Source organism: Primulina eburnea, chromosome 14 (genome assembly GCF_022965805.1).
Source record: "Primulina eburnea isolate SZY01 chromosome 14, ASM2296580v1, whole genome shotgun sequence".
NCBI lineage: Eukaryota > Viridiplantae > Streptophyta > Magnoliopsida > Lamiales > Gesneriaceae > Primulina > Primulina eburnea.
This window is the reverse complement of record NC_133114.1, coordinates 33216882-33236508: the sequence shown is the minus strand read 5'-3', so window position 1 is coordinate 33236508 and position 19627 is coordinate 33216882. Positions and strand designations below refer to the sequence as shown.

Below are 19627 nucleotides of genomic sequence, written 5' to 3'. Positions count from 1 at the left end.
AACCATAGTTCAACGTTCCCTAATCAAACTTCATAACATCTAAACTAACCTTCACTAAGCTTGAAAACAACGACGTATTAGTACCCAAATGAAGCAATATCACTTAAACTTGAAGCTCGAAGATACCAGAACTAGCGCTGCAGCGCCAGTCTAGCGCCTAGGCGCCACCCTCCAGCGGCGTTGCCCTGCACGAACCAGCAATGCTGAGGTGCTCCAAATGCAGTGCTGTGGCACTAACTGTACGCGAACCAAACCCCAAAAATGTCATCTTCTACCCATTTGCTTCCCTATGACTTCTAATGCAACTAAACCCATACCGACTCGAAACAAAACACCGAAAGGCATCTGATCGCAACACATGACATATCCTAACACAGCAATGACCACTCAATGATTCCCAACTAAGCCTGCAACCACATAAACTCAAGAAACATGAAGAACATATTTTTAAAAACGTCACAGTTTGAGCAGTCACACGAAAATGATCATAACTCACTCGTTTCTAGTCCAAAAATTACGAATTTACTGTCAAATCGAATGTATCAAAAATCAATAATTTTTATATTTTGAAAGTTTTTCCAGAAAGTTGACCGAAAATCCACATTACTTGAAATGACAGCCGACTCCATTTGAGATCTAAAATTTTGATCCAAAATCATTTCAAACATTTTGATCAGAAATTTTTCACAACATACACGGATTTTGCATACAATACACATCAAAATACTTACTACGACAAGATCGATGCAAAAATAAAATAATATAAATGTCTTGATGATTAAACGCTCGAAGGTGACGAATATCGACGTGGTAGATCGCAGGAGATGATGCTACACGGTTTTTGCTAGAAAACCAACATAAATCTCCGGAAATTTCGCAAGGGAGAGGGGTGGCTGCTGCTAGAGCTCAAGAACCCTAGGTTTCTTCTCCAAAAATAAATGAATGTAATGTGTGTGCGTGTGTATCCGATGGTGTGTGTGTGTAAGGAGGGTAATCAAGGGACTAAACAAATGTTTAGGTAATTAATTAGTAATAAAAGATAATATTAATCTAATTATTTACTCTCATTCAAAGATTTAATAATAATAATTGAGTGCCAATTACAAGATTAAAATCTCTCAATATTCAAAATAGTATTTGAAAGGTTTAAAATCACCTAATAATTAGACGTTAAAATGCTTAAAATTCCAAAAATCCTTTAAAATATCAATTTTTCTAACTTGAAATAAAATACCACATTTTCATAAATCGCCACCGGTCTCTTTTTCCCATCCCGCATCGAATATTCGCCTGAAACATAATAATCAAGAAAACGTTTTAACGTGCATCAAATAAACATGAAATAATTTAAAATAATGCAAAATCATGAATCATGAAAAACCATTTTAAATTAAATAAATAATTTAACAGTTTAGTCAATGCATGGGTTTACGTGCACTGATTTTGGGCTCTACAAGACTCATTCAACTTATCAATAAGTTCTAATCTCTGTATATGTGAGTGATTGTAGGTGACTGTATGAGAACAGATCTCTGAATACAACACGAAAGTGTTCTCATACACTGAGGAAATTGTGCTTCTAATCTAAGCTGATAACACGTTGAAGTGTTCCCTCAAGTCTGGGCTGATTGCTTCTTGTAAGCTGGTACACAATGAACACGCTCTTATTCTTTTCTCATGATTTTCACACACCTCTTTGTTGATGGTCTCGATCTTGTATTTATAGAGGTTTCGTGACCATACATCAAGACTCATCAAATATGTTCATTGCAGTTGAATCTTTTCCTCGATATTCGTGACTTGTTCTTTCTGATAGTCATTCGGGAACGTCTTGACTTTAAGCTCTGCTGCAAAGTCCATTATTGTCCTTTGATTGATCAATTGATTTACTTAAATGCGCTCATTTGGATTTCACTTAGATAAGCTTTTCGTGTTCTGCAAACTCGTCTGCTTCTAACTGATGTTCTGAACTGGTCAGTTGGACCTGATGTGGTGAAATCAGTTGGCTCGTCAGCTAAAGTGATTTCACTGATTCAGTTGAACTCGTTAGTTGGGCTTTTTATCAGTTGAGCTCTTCATGAGTTGGCTGAGATTCTGAAGTTCTTCTGCTGAACTACATATCAGTTGGACAATCAGTAGAACTGGTCTTTGATATATCAGTTGAACTGGTTCAGTTTGGACAATCAGTTGGTGCTTTCAGTTTGCGTCTGATAGCTATCAGTTTAGGCTCGGTAGCTTTCTGCGCACTTATGTAAATTCATTAGAAACAAAATAACAAGTTTTGCTAACATCTAAATCAAGATTGCGAACATTAAATATTCCAACAGAGTCCATCAACCAGATGATTGATTTTTATTTTTTGTTTTTATTTTCAAAATTTAATGCACAAATATTTAATAATTTAAAAGTCAGTGTCTTATTTTTAGAGTTTCGTACAAATTTTTTAATTTATTTAAAATAATTATTTTCATTTTTCAAAAAATCAAATAAATATGAAAAATATTATTTTATAATATGTTATATTTATTTTACCGCAAAATATGAAATATATGACATTCTCATTGGCGCTTATAGGCATTTCACAATTTTAATTAGGACTAAATACCGAGGTATACTGCGTTATGTATGTCATGAATATATGAAGTTAATAATAAATATTTTGAAAATAGATTATTTTTAAAAACAAGGTTTACAAATTGGTTAGAATAATAAATTTCCACTGTATAATTTATTGGTTCACTTTTCCAACAACAATTTTTTTTTAAAATTGTTAGTTTGAAGATTAATTCGAAAAATTACAGGAATTGTCTTCAATGAAAATAATGTCATTACTAACACACAACGATATCCATGTCGACGTTGATATTGTAACCTAGCAAGAATTTTCGGTGAAAGTGAGATAAATTATCTGTGACAGTTGTCTGACCCAAGAATTTGTATACATTGTCAAGCTCTATTGTTTTATGGTGAAACATCACCATTCTGCCATATAAATAAAAATACAAATTTGGATCATATCATTTCTCCCATTGAATTGCAAGAGTTGTCTGCTGCAGATAATGATGAAGGTAGATATTTTCGGCAGTTCATAAGATCATACAATTATGTTTTCTCTTTTACATCGTTGAGAGTCAACATATATGATTCCTTTGCAATCGGTACTCAGGAAATTTACACATTTATTGTCATGGATTAATATATCACTCCATTGGAAGTCTTCTACCAAATGACAATTGTAGGCCAAGGTACATGCAGATGTGGATTGTAGACAAAGATCATGATATAGACAATAGACTTCATGGAAATTCAGAAATAAGGCGAGGATTGCTGCTTAAGATATAAAACATTCTTGATCAACACAATCCATTTGTGCACGTGTTCCGACAAATTGGCAAATGTCAAAACATAAATAACTGTAGGCTCATCATCAGGCAACAAAAACCTAATGAACATCGATATAGTTTACCAAAAACATATCAATTTGCAGTCGTCATTGTTGACAACGAATGTCAAGAAACTTTGAGCAGTTAAGATGTTACTATACAAGGAATCGGTGGAAATCTTATCAGCATTCAAGATGTAGTTGGCTATTATGATCTTTTGCAATATCCCCTCTTTCTGCCATATGATACATATGGATGGGACATAAATAGCCAAGATATTAATAGTACCCAGTTAATATGCTTAAATTACTATGCGTTTATGCTACAAGTTAGTGAAAAAATTATTGTACTTTATTGTTTATCTTTTTAATTAAAAACAATTAAAAACTTAAATTTACACTTATAATCTATAGTGTAAATTATCTTCATATTCAGATACGAGAAAATTCACCATCTTTGCTACTTAGAGGAGATCGTCTATGTCAACAATATGTTGTTGACAATTATGTAAATATTGAAACACAATGACTACGATATACATTCAAATCAATGTGATATACGTTCAGAACTTTACCAAGGATTGCAAGATTGTTTACATAGAGTGAAAATAATTCAAGTACGCTAACTTAATGATTAGAATATTATTTTCACAATTTATATTACAATTCACATCTTATACATATTTACCAAATACGTTAAACCATAAATGTTGGTACCAGAACTGTTTTGCCATCATCTTTCAGTGGAAGCTGACGTGATATATACCAAATGTATCAAGATGGCATGAATTTGATACAAATATATGGAAAACCAGATATAATGTACAATGACATGCAGTCTGAATTGGAATGAGATAAAATATGAAATACTTCATGGGCAGTCAACTCAAGACCGCCCAAATTTGATTACAAGGATATTTCGTTGAAAGTTTGAGGAGTTTAAGAAAGACATTGGATAGAGGGGTTTCAGGTAAGGTTTGCTCTTATTCGTACGTAATTGAGTATAAAAAAAGGCTTCCTCATGTTCATATGTTGGTCATATTTTAAAAAAATGACAAGTTGTGTACTCTCAATCACTTAGACTCAATTGTGCGTGCAGAAATACATTTGCAAACGGAAGAACTAATCAACACAAAGCAATTATCCACCATATAATACATTAGCCCTATGGATCAATCAATCCTAATTGTCCATGCATGATAAATGGTAAATGTAAGAAGAAATTTCCAAAGTTACACATCTCGAGGAAATAATTCATACCCTTTGTATCGAAGACGTGAAGGTGGCTAAGTATCAATTACCAACAATGGCGACGTTTTCATTGATAATGGTTTGGTTGTCTCGTACAATCCATGGAATTTTTTTTAAAAATATGATTGTCATATTAATGTTGAAGTATAATGTTGAGGGATTATATGTGTCAAGTACAAATACAAGTACATCCATAAAGGTCTTGATCGGGTCGCACTAGAGTTACAAATGAGAAAAATTGTGATGAAATCCAATAGTACGTGGATGGAAGGTAGATTTGTGCGCCTGAAGCATTTGGTGAATTTTCTCATTTGAGTTCAGTAGGATGTATCATTCAGTCATTAGGTTACATCTACATACACCAAACCAACATTTGATTTATTTTGACCCTTAACAACACGTAAGTGATCTACTTGTAGATGATGACAACTCGAAGACTATTCTTACATAATTTTTCAAAATAAATTGCGATCCTGACTTGATTGGAAAGTATTTATTTCGAGAATTTCTACAATATTACACATGGATAAAATCTGGAAAAAATGGATTCGTCAAATAAGCAACAATAAAGTGGTTGGAAGAATATATTTTTTATCGCCATCTGAAGGTGAGAGGTTTTATCTTCATATCCTTTTAAATCATGTCAGGGGCCCAAAAACTTTTGAAGATCTGATGACTGTGAATGTGGTAACATATTTAACATTTAAGGATTCTGCTAAAATGATGGGACTTCTCCAACATGAGAAATTTCATTAAGTAACTTAATCATCAATAAGTTATTGCTTGAGAAACGAAGGTTGTTGCATCGGTACAAAATGAAACTTGATGATTTTGATTTGCCATCAGTAAGTGTTGAGTTTTTAGAAGACACACCGCTACAAAGAATAATTGAGGATGAGCTTTCTTATCAGATTTCTGATGATGATTTGAGATATATTGAAAGTTTGAATGCTCAACAGAGAATTGCATTTGACACCATTATTAAAAGTATTATGCATAACCAATCAAAACTCTTCTTCATTGATGGTCCTGGAGGTACTGGTAAGACTTTTTTATACCGGTCAATGTTGGCACATTTAAGAAAAATGGTAAAAACTATAACTGCGGTAGCAACATCTGGAATAGTTGCGACATTGTTGCTAGGTGGAAAAATTAAGCAAGGGATTCCCCCCACTCCTCATAATAGTGAATTCAACGGGGTGCACATTCACGTTTTCAAATTTCACTTAGACCAACCACATCAACCAACACTTTGCAAAATAAAAAACAGACAGAACTTACAGATCTAATAATGTGTGCATCAGCTATAGAATGGGACAACGCTCCAATGGCAAATCTCTATTTTTTTGAATCCGTCAATAAGAGTTTCCTAGATACTATAGAAAATCAAATATCATTTGGAGGGAAGACAATGGTTTTGGTGGCGATTTTCGACAAGTGTTACCGGCTGTTAAACGAAGGTCAAAGGCAGAAAAAATTTCTGCAAGTATTTCAAGGTCAACATTTTGGCATTGCGTAAAGATAAGACACTTTCAACAAAATATGAGCTTTGCTCAAGATATTGAGTTCTTGCAATTTTTCTTGCGCATAAGTGATGGATTGCAACATACTGTGAATCATGATTTTATAAAATTAGCATATTCAATTATCATACCATGGGAAGGTGAACAATCAATTCAGATGTTGATTGATTCTATTTTTCTGATATGATAAATCATGTTATAATGATGAAAACTATATGGTTGATAGAGCCATCATCTTAACAAAAAATGTTGATGTCGACAGTATTAATCAAATGCCCATTCTCAAGTTTCCTGCAGAGGAAAAAGAGTATACTTCTTGGGATAATGTAGAAAACAACAATCACAAACTTTTTCAAGAAGAATTTTTGAATTTCATTAGTCCAAGTGGTTTGCCATTACATAAAATCATATTGAAAAGTAGGCAAGTCTATCATACTCTTAAGAAATGTTGCGCCCGAACTTGGTCTATGCAATGGAACAAGATTAATATGTCGCAATCTTGGTAGAAATTTTATAGATGCTGAGATTATAACAGGTCCTCACTAGGGTACCAGATTCTTTCTATATAGAATGTCCTTGAAAAATGAAGATAATTTTGGATTACTATTTGAGTTGACAGTTTCCATAAGGCTTATTTATTGTTAAGCACAAGATCAAATAATACCAAATATTGGCATATTTTTGTGTAACCATGTGTTCAGCTGTGGTCAGCTATATACGGTACTTTTAAGAGGAGTCTCACAAAATTCTACAAAAATTTTGGTAAAAAACGAGAATTTAGAGCGTCAATCTGGTGTATTCACAAAAAACATGGTTTTCAAAGACGTAAATAGAGAATGATAAAATATAAGTAAGTCAACTCTATGTATTTTAAATTTTTTAAAAATACATTTTATTCAAATGGTTACAATAATTGTTAAATACATGCTATATGTTTCAACATTAGAATATGGGGGATGCTCATAAATTCCATTATCTATGTTCAACCACAGCTACACGTGGCACCTTGTATTCTGTCCATGTTTCTCTATTTCTCATCCTCTATCATATCACTTCTCCTGAATAACCATTTTTTGGCAAATAAAAGGAGTTCGCCATTTTCTACTTTATTTTCCATGTATTTAGCGAAATCTTTGTAATAGTTTACATTTTGTTATGTCATATCAATTTTTTATAGCACACTTTAATATATTGGTCTATTTATTTTGTATGTTTATGTTGTACTTGTGTATGATTCGATAAAATGAATATTTTCTTATTATACTAGAGCCTAAAAGGTTTAGCTTATGCATAAATGCCTAAAGATAAATACAACTTTAATTTTTTTTGTTCAATTTATTAGCTGAATTTAAAAGACAAATTCGATGTTTTTATATTCAATAAATTTTAGTTTGACGACATTCTGATAATTTTTGGACAAATATTTTGACTATTTGTTTACTTCTTTTCATTGAAGTTTATCATTATTTTACGTGAGATGATATTACAGTTTTAAAACAATATTATTTTTTATGATCGAAACCTATATCATGTAAGATAACAAATTGAGTTTGACAAAAATTTATTTAGGCTTTGTAATCAATTGCCTTTCATGATTCAAGTAAAAAATATTTTAGTGTCATGGTATATCATGAATATTTAATATATTAGCATTATATATTCATGATACACACAACACATATGCCTCGGTGGCTAGTATATAATACATCTTCATGATGTTGGTTATATTGGTATTTCACATTTCTTACTATAATGCGTTTTAATTATGCTCTTAGTTTAGTTTGGTAGTACTTAGTATAACGGCCATGTAATTCTCTCTTGTTCCTTTTTCAATCAATACATAAAATGAGTATTTTTGCTCCATTCGTTAAAATACGAACACCGAATTTCAGCATGCATGATGATAATTTACAAATAATAAATTATACTCTAAAGAATAGTTTGGTGCACATGATATGATAAGTATGAGATATAATATAAGAATAAATCAAATATAAGTATGATGATAAGATAATATATTGAATGTTTGGTATGATTTTAACAAGAGTGATTAAATTTATATATTGGATTGTAATGACAAAATTAACCTTATCATAAAAACTTTATTTTTCATTATTATCGAGATCATGCAATTGCATATCTCAATTCTTAAATTACGATATATATGCGTGTGTGTATATATATATTTCATTGTCATAAAACAATTATAAATAAAGTATTTATCAAATAATCTTATATATTTTAAAATTTTAATTTGTTGTGTGCAATATGCTAGTTCGTTTTTCACTTTTTTATATATTTATTTTATTTATGTTTTAATTTTTTTTATTGTTTCATGAGTTTATAATTCGATTATGGATATTTTAAAATAAATTATTGACGAAATTTCGAAATATCTCTAGTTTAATAAATAGTATAGATTAATTTAATACTAACTATTTAATTTTAAATTTTAATAACAAAAATATATTTTTAAAATTTAATAAATTATGTATGCCCTAACACAATATCAATAGCAATTTTTTTAAAAAGAATATCTATAACTAATTTAAATCTCAATGCTTGAGAAATAAGGGCAATAATATCATTTCACAGAATTTATTATTTATCATGGAGATATCTCTACACATTAGAGGGATGTCTACTCCACAGTGGACCAACATTATCACGGGCCCATCCAATTTTTACGGGCTGCTAAAAAATGAACCAAACATGGGATGAAGGATGATAACTTATTAATCATTTAGTTATCAAGTGTATCAAACTATGCGTGAGAATAAAAATAAAAAGCAACTATTATAACATTTAAAAAAAATGTATAAGAAGTGAACAAAAATAAAAAAGCAACTAATATAACAGTTAAAAAAATGTATAAGAAAACGAAGTGTAAATAAGCATAGCGGTATTTATTAAGCATGAGAATTCTATCGATATTATTTTACAAAACTATCCTCAGTCAAGCTATGGAACTGGTTATCCTTGTGAAAAGAAAAACAAATGTCAAGAAAAAGAATGTAAACTAAAATAAAAATAAAGAAATTATGAAAACTGGGCTGGGTCAACTTCTGGGAACCCAATGGGCTTTGGGAGTTCGTTGTGTCTGTCAACCCAACCCCATATCCAAAAAGAACGGAGTGCTGGAAACCGTCGGCCTATCGCCGCTGTCTCCTCGATCGCGTATCAGATACCATAGCGATGATAGTGTAAAAACTATAGCCTCAATCATGCCTAAAGGTTCAATTCTATCTCTTATTCTCTACGCCTTGCAATTTTTAGGATAATAATTAGCTAGCATTAACCGGTGGTTTGATTTTCTGCAGAACTTCCGGGATTTTACTATGATGCAGCAAAGAATAGATACTTCCCTTTCAAGGGTCCTATTCCGGGTTCTTCTTCAAAACATCCTTCTCTACCACCACTCTCTGAACCCACACCGGTGCCTCCCTGATATGCTTTATGACTATTTTTCATTTGTATTATTATTCTTTGATTGAGATGCTGTGACGCTTAAGGTCGAGTTACCATTTATTTTCAACTTTTGATAAATTTCTTTTTCCTTACGAACTACATAAGTGAAGTGGCAAACTTCCCGGATCCAAGAGCCCACATTTCCACGCCATCTTATTACAAAATATTGATATATTTATTTAAGCAAGTTGTATTGGGAAATTACTTACACAGTGTTAAAAGTTAAAACCGTATCCTATCCTTATGGAATTGAATAGAAATATTAGTTTTGTTCTATACATATGTTACCATTAGATATTACATGTTAGCTAGTGCTTCAGTTGACGCAATTATTCTGTTCAACGGCTCGAATGCCCTGGTTTTGACAAATTATGAATCACTGAGTATTTGCAAACAACACTTGCTAACAAACCTAAGAAGTGTTTCACCAGACAACGACAGTTTATTGTATACCATCTAGGCTGAAATGACAAAGAGGCTAACTATGTTACTATTTCACATCCAAATTTCAGGCTGACAGCATATATGAACACATGAGAATAAGAAACAGTGAGCTGATTCAGGTGCGTGAGCTATGTGGTAATGTAATATCTTCTAGCAAAGGGAAGTTGAGCTTTCAAGCGGAATATCAAAAGCGACATGCCTCACAACCTCTAGTAAGATTTTTTACCCATTATTTCTCCATCTCTTTATTACAGTTCACTAATTAGTATTACAGTTCACCTCTCTCCGCAACAAATTGGATTGAGCAAAATTTTTGCATTGCAAGTAGTTTGTGTGGCATGTTATTTATGCAAGTGTTTCCAGAAATCCTTTTGTAGGCAATGTTCTGTCACTTGTTAATTTGTGTTGTTTAATTTGGTGAGCACCCTAGAAGCTGTTATATTCCCACTTATCAGATTCCAACTCTAACAATTTTTTTTTAAAACAAGACTGTATTAACTTAATTACTGAAAATTTGTTTAAACATAATGTTGATAGAATTAGGATAAATTTGACAGAATAAATAAATTTGTCAAAACCAGGGCATGAGTGAGAGCGGTGTTTTGGGACGAGTGAACCCCTCGGAAGCTCTTGTGATTGAAATTGCGACGTGTCGTTATATCTGATTGGCTAGATGAGACTATTTTGGGACAAGCGAACCCCTGGGAAGATTTTGTGATTCAAGTTGCCCACGTTGCGTCGATAGATCTGATTGGCTAGATGAGCCGTAAAAAAAAAGCCAGATCTTAATGGATAAGATTGTCTCTGTTGGGGACAAAGTCTACTGGCAAGGAAATAGAAAGACTGATCTCAAAGATGATATGAGACAACATCAATAATAAGGCATGCCCTTTCTTGGACTCATGGTGCCTAAGAACCCGACTTGTTGACACCCAAGTCAGTGCAACCTTTCATTTTCACCCGTCGTTTAGAATGAGGCTCTGCGCTGCCACAAATGTAATGAAATAAAGTTGTGCATCTGCTAACAATTATAATTTTTAGTCTAGTGGTAAGAACTTGATCATAATACAAATTTTAAATCAGTGTGGAAAAGTGTACATGTAAATGACTATGAGACTACTATCAATGAATATGATAGTAAAAATAAGCATTATAGTATCTTATTAATGGTGGGAAACGCTTTCCCTAGTTGCCAACAATATGATACAATTTGATTTGCATTTTTAAGGAATAACTTTATAATTAACGAAGAATTTTTACTCTCATGTATAGATCGATATCTATATTTGACTTTATTTTTTTGGCACCAAGTTTTGTGTACCTTCTCGATATTAGAATGTTAACCATACGTAAATTTGTACCATTTTTTTTGTTTTGTTTTGAAATTGTTAGTTTCATTTGAGTACTTGTACTTTTGTCCAAATTTTTTTACTTCAAGCTATGGTCGTAAATCGATATGCTGAAATAAACAATAAGAAGAGCCCATAAGATATAAATAATGAATAAGATAGAACTAATAAGTAAATAGAGTTCATGTTTGAATTCCATAGACTATTTTAGATAATATAGATGAGATTTTGTCTATAATGATATACAAATGAGAAATTTTCTCAAGATACTTATTCATACCCTTGAGATTTTCAAAAAAGCTTGATCGAGCTTGTAAATTCACTCCTTGAAATAAGTAAAAAATTAAATTTTATTCAATTGGATAGCACCAACGAAATCGAGTGTTCTTAGTTGCATTTGAGTACTTGACTTTTGTCCAAATTTTTTACTTCAATTAACTCTTACACATACGATAAGTCACTTCTAAATGTATTTAACCCATAGTTATTTAGGGTGTCAGGCGCACTAAAGTGCAAGGTTGCCGTGGAGCCTGACGTGCTAGGTGCAAGGCGAGGTGCACACTTTATTGAAGTAAAGTACATCTGTCATAAATATTTATAATTCATATATATAAAGCAAATTTTAACTAAATATTATATGAAAAAATCATATTTCACAAACAATTAAATGGTAATCAATAATATAAATAAAAACGTTCAGAATTCGACATTTTTATTGGCAAGAGCATGCCTTAGAGGATGATGGATTGATTTTTAAACTGGAATAAGAAAAGAGTATATGGATAGAATGGAAAAAATAGAAGCAAAATGCCCCATCACTTACCGAGAGCCACCAATTTCAAGAAGCAAGGAAAATGGCGCCTCGAGTGTGATTCTTGATTTGCAAAATCGCTTGCGGGTGTACGCCTTTTGCAAGGGGTGCACCTTGGTGCAGCCAGACATGCGCCTTTAACTACTATGATTTAACCATCATTTTAGACGTAGAAAAGTTATAACTAAATCAAGTACTTAAAAATTCTTAATTTGTAAAATGTAATAACTAAATATATTATTTATATAAATAGAGCAGCCTGTCCTTAGAGATTCTGCAAGATCTAGAAGCATCTTATTTTATTTCTTCCCATACCCAACCTGAAATGTTGTCCAATGGAAAAAGAAAGTTTCTTCATACAAAAATTCATACATGCAGATATGGACTTATCAAGGGACAAATAAGATGGGAAATATAGCATTGGAACACGCAGTTGTTGATGTAACCTTGCCATGTGGTATAATGAAGAGGGATATATTGCTAAGTGGTGGCGTAAATGGCTTACTTTGGTAAGTTTGAATTTGCCAGCCTAATTTTGAATTTTTGTAGTGTTAATGCCGAAGGGGAAAGCATCACGATTCCCAGGGTACTTGTTTAGACAGTAATGGCTTTTGGTTGGTCAAATATTCATTCACAGTGGTGGAGCATCATGATTCCCAAGGTGTTCTCTTAGGAGACTGTTCTCTTCCCATATTATGGATTTTGTTGGTCAAATGTTTTCATTGTTTACTTATACCTTAACATTATGTTGCCAAATGTGTGCATGCATCTGTCCGCTTACTTTTCTTTTCAGACTTTTTTAAAGCATCCAGGTGGCAAGGCTTTTTTCCGCAAAATGATTTGGCGTTTCTTTATTCCTATATTGGAGCGAAATAAGTTTGTGTCACCATACAGATAAATATCTTCGTCTATCCATCATATACACTAAACTACATGTAGCACATTGTAGCACATTCATTCTGCTAGTTCCTTGCATTTATGTTATAAATAAATAAATATGCCTACCGAGTCTGAGAGAAAAAAATTCTCTAGATTACCATGTGTTTCGAGATGTAGGAGGAAGCTGGAAGCTAACGTGGTTAGTTCTTTTTTTTTTTAAATGCTGGCTCTCCATCCCTGATATCTTTTGCACCTTTATGTTTTCTGTGTTATTTTTCTTTCTCTTATTATTTTTAAGTCTGAAGCTTTGGTGTGAGATTTTCAGTTTTTTCCAAGTTGGAAAAGCTGGACAAGAAATTGATTCAACACAGAGATACATAACATATTCTGTATGGCCACTCAATCTTGATCAATTTGGAAGACACCAAAATCTGTTGAGACAGATTGGGAGTTCTCATGCAGCTGTGACATATATGCCATCTGATATATCATGCATAAAGGCATCTACGAAGTGTTCTGCACCTTCTGAAGATACCATGTCAAAACATCTTGTGTATCCATTTGCAAATTCTCTTATGCTTATTACCAGTTGTATGATAGTTTAAAATTTTGAAATAAGTAATGCCTCAATTATGTAACATTAGCTTCTCAAATGCCCTGTTTTGTGTTGTTTTCGTTGAACGTTTATTATCTTACACTGATCTGGTAAATATTTTCTCTTATGTAGTATGAATGGTACTCATATAAAGTCTCAGTTTCTGTTTCAAGTCTCAAGATATTGGTATCTTGGATATTTGGATAAACCTTCATTAATTATGTTTGTAAAACTTTAACTTAAGAAACAGGATAACAACTCTGGGATCTGACAGGGTGCCCGGATCTGTCTATCTTCTGGACTTAAGTAAACCACTTGATTTTGACATAGGTGTTCCCATAGCCAGGGATGGATTTTATGAGCTTGCTGCATTTAAACAGACACTATGGACAATCGACTGTGATCCTGAAGGAATGCATGCTGTGATTGGCAAGTTCCTTGGTTATATCACTCGACATATGGCTAGCTAGTAATTTTTTACAATTTTCTCCCTGTGGTTTTGGAAGGTCTTCCCTGGTTGTTTGGTCCTTGATCTATCATTGTACCTATAAAATTGAAAGGCTGACAGATTTTCCATGTTTATGAGACATGAATTTTCAACAGACTGGATACTTTCTTAGCTGTTTTTGCTGAATGCGTCAGGAGTTTAAATTTTTGTTTTACAAAATTTATATTTTCTTAGAAATTATTTATTTATGATATATTCATATAACAAATCAAAAAAGAAAAATTGCATTGAAGCAACTTATTGTGTCTAATGATTATCAATCTTTTTGTTGGTGTAGGAACCAACAGGGGAGCAGCACTACTGAATATGGAAACTGGAGCATCATCATGGGTGTTCCGTTGTAAAAGTGATGTATTATCCCTACAGCTTAATTTGTCTGTGAGTTTCAATAGCTGCACTTCCTGAAGATGTATTTGAGATTAGAATGAACTTGTTGCATCCCCCATTCATAGTTATTCTGGAGCTTGAGGCGCAAGGCGAAGCACACGCTTTAGCAAATTAAAGTGCATTTGACATAAATTTTTAAACAGAACATATATAAAGTGATTTATACTATAATATTACATAAATTAAATATTTTTCATAGCAAACAATATATGAAATTTTGTAGGAATAAGGATACTAATTCTGTTAATCTTCAGTCCTTCACATAGCAGCACACTGTAATATATGATATTTGGTAGGAATAAGGATATTATTTGGTGAAATATTATGGGGCTAGAAAAAACAGGAACCAAATGCAATGAGGAAACTCACAAAATGCTGCACTGCACGGTGGCCCCTCACATATAGAACTTGAGGCCTGAGGGAGATGAAAAGTCATGCATGCTAGGTTTTATATCATTAAGTATGAGCTTTGCTAATTGGGTTTCAAAATTGGTTGGGTTTGAGTTAATTTTTATTTACCTACAAAATGACAACCCACTTCTTTAAAGCCAACGCTTTTGCGCCTCTCGGATGCCTCTCGCCTAGGTAAAGCGCGCACTTGTTTCTAGTGCTGCGCCTAGGTAATAACCCAGGCGCAAGTTTCTGGCTGCAAGACTTGACATTAAGGCCTTATTTAAAAATTTTAAGATAGAGAATATAATTTTTTGTTTGCAGTTTACCTAAACAATGTGCCAAATGAAATTTGAGAATATAATCAAACATTTCATTGATTTTATCACTTATTTCGTTTTTTTACTTTCAACGATTCTTTTACTGCTCTTCTGGAACTTAATATGCTCTAATACTATGAAATGAAAAGGACAAATCATAAACCTAAGAATACCTTTACGTTCATGCACTCGAGTCACAACAGCTAATTTGTATCCATAGTGAGAAATTCTGCCAGACTGTTTGTTTTGCCTCTTATCTACTTCAAATTAACTCATTTTTAGCACAGATCTCAGTTGATGTATGCCTTTATTTTTTGGGGTAGGATTTAGTATATTTTGTTTCCAGTTTTATTCGCACCTTTTTGTATCAGACATCTCTACTTAATCATTTTGAATTTTTCTTGAAACCTTTATTAATACCATTTGCCTTCAGTTTATATCTTTACTAGAGTTATTTTTATACAAATCCGAGCTACAATACATTATTATCTGTTATGATATATTTTTGAAACATACTATTCTAATACTATATGCATTTTTCAATCAAAATGAACAAAACGTATTAGGTATCCTTGATTAACTAAGGTTTTATTTTTGCCTGAATATGTTCAAAGTACTTGTCTCTGCTTTTGATAAATGAATTTATTTTATCGATTATAAAATCATGTTCTAGATCTCTTCTATAAGATTTTGGCCTCATCAGATTTCATTAACTTATGGAAGTGGAATGAATAGAGTCCCATGTTTAACTGACCTCCTGTGTAGTTTTTTAATTTAGATAAGTTATATTACATGAAGCTGAGCATTTATAGTTTTACATTTTTTTTGATTTCCTACCTTTCTATAGGGAAACTTAATTCTTTGTGGGCTGAGAAATGGAGCGATTGTGACTGTTGATACTCGCCAGAAACAAGTAAGGGCGCGTCCTTAGAATATTTATGGTATGTACATCATAATTTGGAGTTTGTCAATGCAAGAACTACATATTTGTAAAATATATGATCTTTCTAATTTTAAAATATACGCTAAAAACAAGTTATGAATTATGAAAATTTTCTTTAGATAATTACTATTGGATTTATTAAAGATACTTAAGTGAATAATAAAAAAATTTAAACTTTTTAATTAATGAACAGTAGCCAACTTCTCGGCTTCTTATTGGATTTTCAGATGTTAATACTTGATAATTTTTATGGTATGGTTTTTACTATTTAGTATTTATAGCATATTATTTGATGTAAATCTAAATTTTTTATTTTGATTGGAAGTAAATTGTGTAACTTTGTATTTATCTTATTAATAAATTATCAAAATTTTAAGTCTCTTATGTTACAGTTTTTAGAATAATTGCGTAGAATATAATAAATGGAAAAGATAATCATTAAGACTAGAAGAAAATATAAGATTAGATGAAAATGATATAACTTTTAAAGATTTTATAATTCACGTTATTATTTCATTTGTTATTTTATGAAAGTTTATTTTATTTGTTATATTTCAAATTTTATGATGGTAATCGTACGAGTAGTCATAAATTGTATTTAATAATTGCTGTATGAGTTTATTCGGTTAATATAGTTGTTTATGTGAATCTATTTGAATTATATAGGAATTTACAAAAAATTCAAGGGTTTGACAAAATCTAATGTAAAGTAAAAGTAATAAACAAAAAGTTTAAGAATTTAGTAACATTACATATTTTAATATTTTATCTGTTTATATCAATTAAAAGCTATGAGTTGGTGATTCATTAATTTTCTTGATATTTACTGCTCATACTATCTTGTTTGAACATGTAATTGATTACATACCTATATTTAATTTGCTCTTTTAAACTTTATCTCACAAGAAGAAAATAATTATTGACATTATTTTACAAAGATCCCCTCCATTATAGAAACAGTTATCCATGGTGTTGAATTCTGAGAAAGGATGGCTAAAAGAAATATGTAAGAAGGTTAAAAACTTTATTGGTTATATTTTTATATCAATTTGACAATTTTATTAGTAAGGTTTATTTTACCTCTTAGGAAAATTTTGTTTGATGATTAATTTTAAATTTCTATTACATCTAATTGGTGTCAACGTGCATTACTCGTACTTCATGCTAGTTAGATTTAAAAGTAGTACCTTATTGCTGGAGTTCTTTGCCACAATTTATGGATACGAGGAATGTTCAGAATTCATTTTCAGTTTTTATTCAATTTTTCTGCAACTACAATCTAGCTTCTATTAGTTTTCCAAGTTGTATGCCAGCATTGGAATAGTGTGATTAGTATTGTGAGGTCAATTTATGCAGATCAACCGGAACACTCGTAGCTCCTCTACAATATCAATGCAGTCATCTGTCTGCTGGTTTGTTGGCTATCTACCTTATATGTTATATGCTTCTTTGTATGTATTACTTGATTTTATTACTGTCACTCTTATTTTTCCTTTCCAAAATGTAGTTTGAAATTACTTCAGCTTTGTGATCAATATTTCTTCGCTAGCTCAATGGATGGATCGGTTAGTCTTCTAAATTTTTTGAATTGTCTTGTCATTATTAAATATTGAGGCTCTAAAATACATGAATGTTACTCATTTGTTCCGGATGAGCAAAAATCTTGATTATGTTATAATCCTAGTATTAGTTTTTGCTGCATATCCACCACCACATGTTACTGCCATCTATGTTATCTGTAAAAGATTCTTTTTCGCTTTAATTGTGAACTTTAAACTTTTGTTAACATCAGGAAAAGGAAAAAAGTGCTCGACAAATTGTGCTTTGAAAGAGTTGGAATAATTAAGTTTTTTGGGAGATTTTAGAGGGTGTTGGGACTTTGTAACACATCTTAGAAATATCTCTCAATTTATTAGGATAAAATAGGCTACAAGAGCTTTGAAGATGCTTTTAGTTAATAATTGTTGTTTTGTGTTCTTGCGCTCAACCTTGGAGAGTATTGTACTGAATGTTTTAAATAATGAGGTCTCTTCCATGTTTTGAAGAGCAAATCTGTATCTTAGTTTTTAATCTAATAGGTATCTCCTAAATTTTTTACTTATGTTTTGGAACGTCGATTTATTACTTGTTTCTGGTCATTATTTGCTTCCAACTTTAGTGCTTATATAAAATTTGTCATGTCGATCGTTTAGGTTTTGGCTATAGTTTATGGTAAATACTCGAAGGCCAAGGCCTTTGATATACACCTATCGGTAAATGTTACATCAGAAAAATACTGATCATGGTCAGTGTAGATTGGGGTGTATGCATGTATGACTGTTGATACCTGCATAAGTTACATCAACTTGTCTCTCTAGATCAAGCTCTATGATCATCGTGGGATGCAGAGGGGGCCAGTTCAATCATATGATGGGAATATTAATTCTCACACCAGGATAGATCTTGGAGTTGACCCATCTGAGAAAGTTGTCATGTCAGGTCAAGTAAACTTTGTTTTGATGCATGCAAATATTTACGCGACAATGATGCTGACAGTCTGCAATTGTCAGGTGGAGAGGACTGCTATCTCCGTCTCTGGGACATCAAGTCTGGTGGATTGCTCTTCAAGAATAGATTCATGAATACGACACCTTCAGCTGTGTGCTGGCCAAGAGGTAGACGTATGCCTGCTGTTTTATCAAATCTTTAGCGCAATGATTTCGTGAGTTTTTGTTTTTGACTCATTTATATGTTTGAGACTAGATGGCGAGAATTACAGGTGCTACTGGCAGGAGCATTATTGGGGTGCATGGATTGGGTCATATGAAGGAATCTTTTACATGGATTGGTTGTGATATTATTGCAGTGTTGTCATCTGGATTTTACAAAACAATGGGGAGTAGCTAGCTAGGTATCCCCCATGCCCAGAGGTTTTTTGGATTCGTTGGTAAACTAGGAATATACGGGGACATGCCACATGGCGGGTATAGGGACTTGTTTTGTTTTGTTTGTGAACGAGGCCGTGGCTATCAATCAACTCTATAATGACGGCCATAATTTCCAATATTTATATGAGTTTTAATAGTCTGCCCATTCTGCACTATATGTACACATGAAACAATTGGTTTCATACTCAGTCAAATGAGTTTTTGATATCGTCACTCGTCAGGCGTGTGCATCATTATTTTTTTTTCTTGGCCACTAAAATGAGACTTGTGACACAGCGCGTCAGGGACCAATTGCAATTTGTTTGTGGCAACAAGAAGAGACAACAAAAAAGACTTTGTATGTCTTCAAATAATTGCAATTTGTTTGTTGCAATTGATTTCAAGTGCGGAGGATTTCCTATATTCCAAATTTAGGTGCAACCCCATAAAAAAAAGAATCATGAGGACTAA

General features: G+C 32.3%; 1 protein-coding gene across 3 annotated transcripts; it reads left to right on the top strand.

The window, feature by feature from the left end:
• The first annotated feature begins 9177 nt into the window (after nt 1–9177).
• On the top strand, nt 9178–19375 carry LOC140812801 (uncharacterized). Of its 3 annotated transcripts, none has more exons than XM_073171166.1 (13): nt 9178–9390; nt 9477–9592; nt 10137–10280; nt 12607–12737; nt 13433–13660; nt 13953–14131; nt 14488–14588; nt 16155–16220; nt 17607–17662; nt 17758–17815; nt 18608–18728; nt 18800–18904; nt 18993–19375. In XM_073171166.1, the coding sequence occupies exons 1-13, from the start codon at nt 9198–9200 to the stop codon at nt 19082–19084; spliced, it is 1590 nt and encodes a 529-aa protein (XP_073027267.1). In that variant the 5' UTR covers nt 9178–9197; the 3' UTR covers nt 19085–19375. The 3 variants fall into 3 exon arrangements, with proteins under 3 accessions (XP_073027267.1, XP_073027266.1, XP_073027268.1); XM_073171165.1 differs by having other exon boundaries at nt 18800–18910; XM_073171167.1 differs by lacking the exons at nt 18608–18728; nt 18800–18904; nt 18993–19375 and adding an exon at nt 18443–18601.
• The last annotated feature ends 252 nt before the right edge of the window (nt 19376–19627 follow it).

Coding starts and splice junctions, on each gene's coding strand:
- LOC140812801 (XM_073171165.1), top strand. CDS start 9,198: ATGAAAACTGGGCTGGGTCAACTTCTGGGAACCCAATGGGCTTTGGGA. Junction 9,593..10,136: donor CACTCTCTGAACCCACACCG/GTGCCTCCCTGA, acceptor TCCAAATTTCAG/GCTGACAGCATATATGAACA. Junction 14,589..16,154: donor CCCTACAGCTTAATTTGTCT/GTGAGTTTCAAT, acceptor ACCTTTCTATAG/GGAAACTTAATTCTTTGTGG.